Genomic DNA, 11,012 nt, shown 5'->3' with positions numbered 1-11,012 from the left:
TTTAAAGGAAAAATACATAAAATAAATGGCTATGGGCACCATTTTTTTGTAATGTTAGATAATACACTTGTCGCTCATGAGTTGCATAACTTGGTCACCAACTATATTTATAACGTTAGAGAATACATTTGTCACTCATCAGTTATATAAGTCAGTCACCAACTATAGTTATAACGTTAGAGAATACACTTGTCGATCATCAGTTATATAAGTCAGTCACTAACTATAGTTAGAGAATACATTTGTCACTCATCAGTTATATAAGTCTGATCACCAACTATAGTTATAATGTTAGAGAATACACTTGTCGCTAATCAGTTATATGAGCCGAAAGAGGTTTCAGAGGAGTTTTTGAACTTTCAACTTCTGTAAATTAGACAAAGTGATAACTGGATGTATACATCCTTTTCACTTACATGTTCACAAATTGGCTGTCAGTAAGATTACAATCAACCTGTTCATCCCAAATTACCAATCTACCCTCCCCCCAAAGAAGAATGAAAAAGTATAATTTAAGTAAAAGGAAGATTATATAAATAAAAAACCTATTTTACAATTTTGGTTTTCACCTCAACTCATCACCATTCTGATGATTATTAGTTTCATTGCTTTCTTTATCACTAACAAAAATTAAACGATCGCCGTCCCTGATCAACTCTATATCATCAATCTCAGCTCCATCTTTGCTTACAACTTTGAGTTGCAAGATTCCATATCTATTAGAACCAATTTGAAGTAGTTCTTGAAAACTCTGTGGAAGTAAAACAAGCTTACCTCCATTGTCCCCTTTCTCGGGGCAACACACCGTCACTCTTGGAGCGTAAGTCTTGGTTGTCGTGGCAATTACATTTACCTCGTTTGTAGATAAAAGCACGTCGTGCTCATTGGTCTGCACTGCTGACATTATCCCGAATAATGAGTTGTGGAAGTTATTAGTCCTACGTCTAGGACGTGATCGCCCTAATGATCCTCCATCGGATGCTAGAAATGAGACTCCGTGGGATGCAGGGAAGATGGTTGGCTCGCTTTTGAACCTCCCAAGAAAACGAACCCCGTGTCGCTCCTCGGGGATAGGATCAACGGATCGAGTTCTCATAACTTCCCCTGATTCGAAGAGTTCTTTGATGTCTTCATGTCCTTGTTGCTCAGCAAGATCCCGAGGGGTCCAACCATGTTCGTCTACTTGATCAACATTAGCCCCTCGATCCAAAAGGTATTTTACTATTTCCATGTTTCCTTCACAAACAGCAACATGAAGTGCTGATGAGCCGTTGACTTTGGGACTCGTGACATCCCCACCGTAGCGGACAATATCCTTGAGTAAATTCAAGTTGTTCTGTTCAGCAGCAATGCATGCGAAATGTCCTACATCACCAGCTGATAGCTTAGCACCGTTGTCAACTAGTAACTTGATCACTGGCTCGTGCTTCCCCAAGATGGCCTCCCACAACGGGACATTGCCTTCTGAATCTGTGTACACAAGAAATAAAACCAACCCTTTGATCTATGTCGTGGAAAGTTCAACCAGGTCTAATTAGAAGTTCAAAAATGATTGGAGCGAGGGGCTTTTAGTGTGGGGGGGGGGGGAGCCTTAATTGAAGTAGGGGCAGAGCTCCTCATAGAGTTGAATTGAAAAATACCTCTACTGTTGACATCAGCACCAAAATCAATCAGAAGAACCACACAGCTCTCAATTCCTGTAGCCGCTGCGACATGCTGATGAGAGAAAACCAATAAAAGAGGAACGAAATGAGAAATGGATTTTACGCAGAATTCATCCTTTGATAACAGAAGTTCATGTGGGAACAAACCAGAGCGGATCTTCCATTGTTATCCGATTCATTTGGATCAAGACCCCGCTTCAACAGTTGATGCAACAATAAGTCATCACCTCTAAGCGTTGCGAAACAAAGGGTGAGAGGCAGGTCCATTCTACCACGAGCTAGCATGCGCTCGGTTTCCAAAAGAACTCCCTCCATAATTGGATCCTTTATGTCCTTCAAATGCTGCTCAGCAGAAAAGAAAAACACGTCAGCCATACTTTAGTCGCAAATCATGTTATTCAAATTCATCAATGTTAGAAAATGTTTTTAAGGCACTCATACCTGGAGGAGATTATTCATGATTATGGTCCCGTCCCCAACATTAGCCTGGACAATATTCAGAAATGTGGTACGGTTCATACGTAGTAGCTGACATAGTCTCTTTGTTCGTACCGTAAATAGTTGAGGCCTGTAACAAAGAACCCCAATTTCACCACAAAGATCACCAGTCTTCGCCTCCCCAACAACCTGAAACATCCATTTTACTCTCAGTTCATCGCTTGTGGTTTGAAAAAAATATTAAATGTATATCGCAAATTTAAGGTTCCATGCATTTGAGATGAAACTTGCCTGTTCAACTCCGTTTTTAAGCACCAATAGATCCTGTCAAATAGACTCAACATTAGACTAGTACGATCAAGTAAAATACCACAATTATGATGCATGCGACGTAAACAAGATTACAGAAAGAGGTTCAAAATTACCACAGCTCCTGTTACAAGAATATAGAAATCCGTTGGTGCTTCATTCTGCAAAATGACATCTTCTTTGGGAGGAAAGTATTCTGCCTTCATTTCCGAGACCTGGAACCATAGAGCGAGCTTCAAATGTAAAAGAAAAATTGCTTAAAGATGTAAGACAGGTGATTAATTATCTGTTTCCTAAGTTACCAGCTGGAAGAGTAGATCGTTTGACACTCCACGAAACAAGTAAACCTTATCTACTAAAGAGTAGAAAAGGAAATGCGAAATGCTTGACCGGATGGCTTTAGGAAGAGACTCAAGCGTCTCTTGCTGCTGCAGCCCCTCCGAATCGGTTCTGAACTTCAAGCACAAGTGTGCAAGCATCTGATCTTGGAGGCGAGCCGGCAATTGGTTCCTCTGTGCAAAGCTTGAAGCCGCTTGAATTGTGTCTCTCTGTAGCAGAAGAACAGATGCATCTTAGAAAAATTATAGCTCATTGATAAAATAATCGAGCAATACGATAATTTTACTCACAAATTTTCTAGTCCTACTTGTCCCGTGCACGACCAAGTTGGTCATATTTCCTATTAAATATGCTGTCAATCCCAAGTTAAACAGCATGTAGAAAATATCAAAGATCATCTCCCGCGTATTCTCTGGATGCAGATCACCGTAACCTACTGTAGTAAGAGTAGTTATTGACCAATAAATAGAAGTGATATAACGAATCCATAGGCTCTGATGAAGGAAGTCGCCCATAGAAGCTCCGATCCATGTCTTGGTCGGGTTCGGATAATTAGCTGCGATCAGATAATAAAAGCATCCGGCACAGTGAACAGCAAAAAGAGTGACCTATTGAGCAAAAAGAAACAATACGTTAACTTGAATTACCAAAAAAAAAGGGGCAGCCTGGTGCACAAAGCATCCTGCGTTCATGGATGGTCCCAAGAAGGGCCGCATCCCAAGGGGGTGTGATGTAGGTAGCCTACCCTGACGCAAGCATGAGTGGCTGATTCCACTTAATATCAGCGCTTAATCAAAGAAGAGCAAAGTATACTTACACAAACAAGCTTCGCACATCGAACCCAAAAGTAATTGAAGTTCCTATCTTTCTCCAATCTGTTTCAAACAAAGAAAGACAAGGTCAGTATTTACTAAGAATTTAAGGAAAATATATGCATATACAACCTTGATCACTCGAAGCCTGAGCAATTTACCTGGCAAACAATGCACTAACTCTTCGTAGACGCCACAAGCGAAGCATATTGAATAAGCCATATTGGCGTAAAGGTTTCGGGGAGATCTTCCGAGCGAGTTCTGAAGGGATTGTTGATATGACATCAAATAAAAACCAAGTACTTGCATACTTCCAAGCAATCTTTTTATGATTATCAACGAGTAGATACGTGGTTCTATCCAAATAAGCTACAAAGAAGGTGAGAACGATATCAATTGCGAAGAATCCATTGACAACATTGTCAGTCACGGCGAGTGGTCCTGTTGGTTTTTCCAGAAAGCCAAACTCAAACGGGGAAACCCAAGCAGTGTAGACAACGAGTGCAACTAAAAAAGTCTCCCATGACCTACAAACATCAATTTAACCTGAGATGATTTTAGCAAATTCCATGTTCATTTCTATGAGTCAGTTATCTTATTCAGCCAAACGACTATAAAATACAAGAGATGAATGGGATTATCAACAATATTGTTTTGACCATCAAAGCTTAGGCAAATTCCTTTGCTACTCTGTTAAATCCGTGTGATTTATAGGTCACTAGTTCGAGCCGTGGAAGCAACCACTAATACTTGCATTAGAGTAGGCTGCCTACATCACACCCCAAGGGGTGCGACGATTCCGGCGATCCTGCGTGAATGCGGGATGCTTTGTGCACCGAACCGCTTTTTTAGTCCGTTAAATCCTAGAGAATTTGTAAGTCTCCTATATATGCCTGTCCCCAGAACTGAGCTTAGATTTGCACTTTGCAGCAATTATGGGCAATAGTTTCTCCTATTTCTTGGCTGGTATTGATGCTAAATTTTAAGATAATGACATGTTTAGACACTGTATTAGTATAACTTAGACAACCTTATTTAACAAAAATACAAAGTAGATATTTTGAGGAGCAGTAATTGGCAGTATATGATTTTGTAAGAAATGTCAAATGATTGAAACCATCAACACGTGAAACCTACAAGATATTATGGCCCCATAGAGTCTGATGTGATGAGATCTTTATTGGTTTTAGTAAGATCTTAATCTTGAAAAAGATGGTCCGATGCACTAAGTGCGGGTTTAGGAAAAGGCCGAACCACATTGAGTTTATTATACGCAGTCTCATTGTCCATTTCGATAAGAGGCTGTTTTCACAACTTGAACTCGTGATCTCGTGGTCGCGCAGATGATTTTTACCATTTCGTCAAGACTTTCCCCTCCAAGGAAAAAATCTAGAATAGAAATAAACTAAAGAGCATTCAAGGGTGTGGTTATTGGTTGATTAAGTAAAACGAAAAATATAGGAAACCTAAGTTTCAAATTTTAATAGAGACAACAAATGTAGGGTAGGGTACAATTATCCAATATTTGTGCTAGACTCGGGCACCACTGTTTTGAGAAAAAAATAAAAGCAATAAAATAAAAGGGGCTAAAGGAAAGGGTTTTAAATTTTTTATTCAGTCAAAAAAGGCAACAGGAATAGGAGTAGAAAAGACATAAAGGTGTAATAGTGCAAAAGATGATTTTTATTTTATCTAAGCTACAACATTGGCAGTCAAGAATAGTCAGCTTAACCTTATTTTGTACCCCACCGACCAGGAAAGAAAAAGAACTGCCCCTCCCCCTCCCTCCCCGTAAATATTAATAGCTGCTTTCACGACTATTTAACTTGCTAAACGTGAATAATAAGTAGTAGTAATTCTTTTTTTAATATAAAAATGATAATCGGACCAATTTGTACATACTTTTATTATTTTATCGGATATTCATTATCTTCTACCAATTCGTCGTCTAAAACTTAAGCAAAAATGGAGAAAAATATTTTTCATCTCCATTGGAATTTCAACTTTAATTTTCAATTTTTACTTATTTTATTGACGACAAGATTATACAGACAGCTCGGTACACAAAGTATTCTACATCCACGCAAGGTCCGGGTAATAGCCGTGACCCAAAGCATGTGATGTAGATAGTCTACCCTAATACAAACATTAGTAACCTATAGGTAAAAATAATCTTACCAGCTAGACCACACTTTTGGATACAAAAAGTTAAAAATAAAAAATAAAAAAAAATCTTACCGACTGGATTAGATAATTCAATAGCTAGAACATTCTGAAATTGATTAATTACAAATTTCAAAAAAGAAAAAGGACAGACATGGAGTAACACACGGAGAAATTAAAGCATTGGAAAGATCTAGCACACGTTACTCAAATATTCAATCTTTTTTTTCCAACCGAAAGTCAAAAGAGAAAAGTGGAGCTAAAGGAATTTTCAAAGAGAGTCAAATCAAAGTTCATAATATGAAAAAAATTCGTAAATTGAACCTTTGAATTAATCCTATTCATAAAAACAATAAGTTTCAAAAGTTAATGTAAACTTGAGAGAGATTATTGAAAAAAAATATAGTCTTTGATGCTTAAAAATAAGGGTAAAATAGAAAATTGTCCCGTCGACTGAAACTAATTATGTATATTCTATATATATAATAGACACACATACATACAAAAAATTATACATTTTATCGACTATTATTTTAGGAGCGGCAAAAAAATATACAATTTAATTGAAAAAATTCATAGACGTTCTTTTCAACAAGCTCACGGGAAAATTAAATAAAGATGAATGAACAAAGACTTCAAATTAAATAATGCAAGGTGTCGATAATGTTGTGAAAAATAACATTGTGGTGGAGCATACTAGAAGATCATATATTAAAAAATAATAATAACGAGAGAGAAGACTAAAACCAGCTTTCTACATGGGAAAATAAACAATAGAAAGAAAACAAAAGTTCGTTTGGTAATTGTTATGAGAAACATAGGTTCAAATTTTAGCCGAGATAAAAATATTCAGATTTTTTTATATGTTTGGTAGGTAAAATTGTTGTTAATAAAAAGGCATAATACACAAATACGCCTCAAACTTGGCATCAGCTAGCAAGTATACCCTCCAAAGCACCTCAACTTATATAAAGTTGAACATATAAACACAAATGCGTTGAACATATAAACACAAATGCTGACGTGAAAGTGAAGACAAGTTGAGGTTCGTACTTGTGCACGTCCAAAGTTGGAAGGCATACGTGGCAGTTGAGACCAAATTCGAGTGCCTATTTATATATTATATTCACTAATATTTTTCTATCTTGATTAGCATAGTTTTCGTTAATTGTGCCTGTTGGAGATAACATATATTTGATTGATAGGAAGTTAAACTGACCGACACCACCGTCATAAAAAAAAAATCATATTTTCTACATTATTGTCATGAATTAAGAAGCATTAAACAACGATTCGTGTTATTAATTCAATCAACTACACTTTGTTATTTCTTAAAACACTAGCCGTGTGGCTTCCTATCAGAAATTTCTCCATTTTCGAAACTCTAAATAACTAGACTCAATCCTAAATTTGTTTAACCCCACTATATCAACCCCTCATTTCCAATTTTTTTTATTTTTTACAATAACTAAGAAATTCAAAACTCCTTGGATAATAGATCAGTAATTTCTAATCTTGTGGTGAAAGAGTACTCATCATACCAAGATTATTCTTTTCTTTAATTCAAGAACTTTCTCAAAAACTTTAATATTCATACAAAAGAAGATATGAGAACACATATAGACATAGAAACAAAGTGGCAGAACAAAGTGGAGAAATTCCTAATAGAGAATGGCACGAATCTGAATTAGTCGGATCAATGGTTTCAAAACTATTTAAAAAGTTGACAGAATAAAGAAAGAATAGAGAACTTCAGGATAAAAAACGACATGAATCTGAATTAGTCGAACAGTGGTTTCAAAGAATAGTTAAAATAGTTGACAGAACAAAGAAAGAATAGAGAATGACACGAATCTGAATTAGTCGAACCAATGGTTCAAATACTAGTTAAAAAATGTTTATTTAAAAAAAAAGAATAGATAACTTTTGAATAGAATAGGACACGAATCTGAATTAGTCGGACCAGTGGCTTCAAATACTAGTTAAAAAAGTTTACCGAACAAAGAAAGAATAGAAAACTTCCCGGATAGAGAACGGCAAGAATCAGAATTAGTCGGACCAGTGCGATTTCAAATACTAGTTAAAACAGTTGACAGAACAAAGAAAGAATACAGAACTACACGAATCTGAATTAGCCGAACCAGCGTGGTTTCAATTACTAGTTAAAAGAGTGACAGAACAAAGAAAGAATAAAGAACTTCCGGATAGAGAACGATACGAATCTGAATTAGTCGAATCAGTGTGGTTTCGGATACTAGTTAAAAGAAAGTTGACAGAACAAGGAAAGAATAGAGAACGATACAAATCTAAATTAGTCGGCCCAGTGATTTCAAATACTAGTTAAACGGCATGAATCTGAATTAGTCGGACCACTATGATTTCAAACAACAGCTAAAACTAATAGAGAGAACAACACGGATCTGAATTAGTCGGGACCAGTATAATTTCAAAATACTAGTTAAGAAAAGTTGACAGAAGAAAGAAAGAACCTGTAATGGCGATCATAAGGAGAAATAATAAACCGTTGAAGCTTAACTCTTCGATTACTTCTAGCACCAAGAGAAGGAAGAATACCAGTTGAAAGACTATAATGGCTACTATCTCTACTCAATTGTTCAATTTCCTGTGCAGCACCACACATAGAAACTCCTAAAACTCCAAAATTATTATTTCTTCTCACATCTCCCATTTTTCTAAATATTATTATTTTTTAGCTCTTTTTTCTCTCTTGTTTTTTCAGACTTTTGGCTTTTATATATAGAAAGATGGAGAATTCGAAGATGTAATTATAGGGTCTAAAAAAAGAAAATATTTATTTCAGAAAAAGGTTGCTTTTTTTAGCAGACACCTAGCCTTGTGAATATTAATACACGTTGTTTGACTGATGTGAGAATAAAGAGAAAAAACTTTTACGGATTTTTTTTTTTGTTATTTTTGCCTTTAATTAGTTTGTGCACACGTATGGTAATTATATATATTCTTGTCCTCTTTTATAAAGATTCGAACTACTTACCCTTTTTTCCCCTTATTAAGGTGGCTTTATTTTGGCATAAATTCTATTTTTGTTTGTTTTTAATTACCATCTAGTACTCGGTATAAACTGATATAGTTAATGTGTTTTTCTATCAGGTTTCTCCATGTCAATTTGTAACTTGAATCTGAAATATGGAGCAACGAAGAAATTGTCTTTGTATGATTTATAAGTTACGGGTTTGACCCAGGAAAATAACCACTAATGTTTGCATTATTATTAGTTGTCTGCATCAGACCCCTTACAACTTGTTTGGATGGTTGTTACATGTTATATTGTATTATATTGTCATTTTAAATATAATATTTATTTTTTACTGTTACTTAAATTATATTGTATCGTATCGTTACTTTAAATACAATATTTGTTTTGATTTTTACTTAAATAATAGTGTATCGTATTGTTAAATCCGTCATTATGTAACAACAAAAATTGTCACTTACGGCCGATTTGGTGTGATTGCATCGTTACCTTTTTTTCCTCATTTTGTCCTTAATTATTTTTATTTTATCATTTACCCTACTTTTTTATGTAATAACTCTACCTCGCACCTTAATTTTTTTTATAAAAATGCAAGTTTATTCTCCATATTGTTAGTGTATGACATCATGAAATGACGACAAATAATATAATCTATCCAAATATTGTATACATCAAAACGTATAGTACAATATAATACGATATTATACGATGCATTGTAAAATGCTATATAACAATCATCCAAAAAATCTGTAACAATCCTTTCTCGAACCTTACGTGAATGCATAATGTCTTGTGCATTGGACGGTTCAAGTTGCAATTGGCTTAAGTACAAGTCAAAGCAAACCCTGTGAATATTGGTGTGTATGTCTTATCTTATCACGAGAATAATTAAAGTATAGTAAGAAAACATTTTAAAGTTTGAATGGGATTCTTGTAGTTAGCTTAACTATCGGTGCTACTCTATTCCAGTTGTTAGTACGAAATTGTTTCATATTTTTGCGGTGTTTATACTTATATTTTGTCGGAGAGTTGTCTAAAATATTGTCCAAAGGAGTTTTGTAATCTTCATATAAATTAACAAGGAGAAATTCAAAAATAGCCAGATTTATAAGTGATCGTCCAAAAATAGCCCAGTTTTAAAAGTGATCGAAATTTAGCCATTTTTCATGTAAAGATAAATCTGAGCGAAAACACTGTTCAAAACCCGAAAAATACGCCAGTATATTATGCTGGAGTTCCAGCATAAATATACTTGAACTCCAACATATTATACTGGAGTTCCAGGATAAGTATGCTGGAACTCCAGCATAAGTACACTAGAACTCCAGCATAATATACTGGAGTTCCAGCAAAGTATACCGGTCCAGTATAATATGCTGGAAGTTCATACACCGGTGACCAGTCTCCAGTATATTATACTGGAGCCAGCAAAGTATACTGATCCAGCATAATATGCTGGAGTTTATACACAGGTGCACCGAACTCCAGTATATTATGCTGGACCGGTCTCTGTTGCAACAAAATAGTGGCTATTTTTCATTGACTTGATAAACGCTGGCTATTTTTGAATAATCAGTCCGAAAACTTACTATATCATGCTATTTTTACTAAATTAACTTATTCAGCTACTATTAATATTTATCTTCGAAATTTATTTGTAATTTTATTACGAGATTTGATTAAATAAATAAGTTTTACACGACTATGCATAAAACTTCTTATCATAAAATTTATATATGGAAGTGTATATGTCTTATTTCGAGAGTAATTAAAGTACTGTAAGTCTTGTAACAAATTATTTTTATAGTTTGAATATGATTCCAGTAGAATCAAAAGCTTAATTAGTAGTGCTACTCTATTCAATTTGTTAGTACGAAATCCTTTCAAATTTTTGCGGTGTTTATACTTACAGTTTGTCGAAGTTTTGCCTAAACAAATTGTTGAAGGAGTTAAATTATATATGATTAAAGTGTAAAAATCATTTTAGTCAATTTAATTTATTAATTATAGCACATTAATTAATATATTTATTAAGTTACCAACTATAACGTAGCAATGCTACTGCTACTTTGTTATTTTGCGCCTATATACTATTTACTATCCAAAAAAAAAAATAGTGAGGATGGATTCATCATATTTAATCAAATATTTTGGATTTGAATTCTTAAAATGAAAAAAAAAATCGAACAGAAAATGCTTCATCCTTAATATATTTATGTTACACAAATTTAGGATGATCAAAAAACTCTCTTCTTTCGGCGCACGTTAGAGTGC

General features: G+C 34.8%; 1 protein-coding gene across 2 annotated transcripts; it reads right to left on the bottom strand.

Moving 5' to 3' along the window:
- Positions 1-348: 348 nt before the first annotated feature.
- Positions 349-8,504, bottom strand: LOC107795131 (potassium channel AKT1). 2 transcript variants are annotated; one of them, XM_016617713.2, is made up of 11 exons: positions 8,215-8,504; positions 3,724-4,089; positions 3,568-3,625; positions 3,041-3,358; positions 2,714-2,959; positions 2,528-2,626; positions 2,394-2,426; positions 2,106-2,291; positions 1,812-2,006; positions 1,641-1,716; positions 349-1,470 (listed from the first exon to the last, which is right to left on the bottom strand). In XM_016617713.2, exons 1-11 carry the CDS (start codon positions 8,412-8,414, stop codon positions 566-568), a joined length of 2,682 nt encoding a protein of 893 aa, XP_016473199.1. In that variant the 5' UTR covers positions 8,415-8,504; the 3' UTR covers positions 349-565. The 2 variants fall into 2 exon arrangements, with proteins under 2 accessions (XP_016473199.1, XP_016473200.1); XM_016617714.2 differs by having other exon boundaries at positions 3,724-3,823; positions 8,215-8,371.
- Positions 8,505-11,012: the final 2,508 nt, after the last annotated feature.

The sequence above is a fragment of the Nicotiana tabacum genome, chromosome 8 (assembly GCF_000715075.1).
Source record: "Nicotiana tabacum cultivar K326 chromosome 8, ASM71507v2, whole genome shotgun sequence".
Taxonomy (NCBI): domain Eukaryota; kingdom Viridiplantae; phylum Streptophyta; class Magnoliopsida; order Solanales; family Solanaceae; genus Nicotiana; species Nicotiana tabacum.
This window is presented reverse-complemented; position numbering and strand designations above follow the sequence as displayed.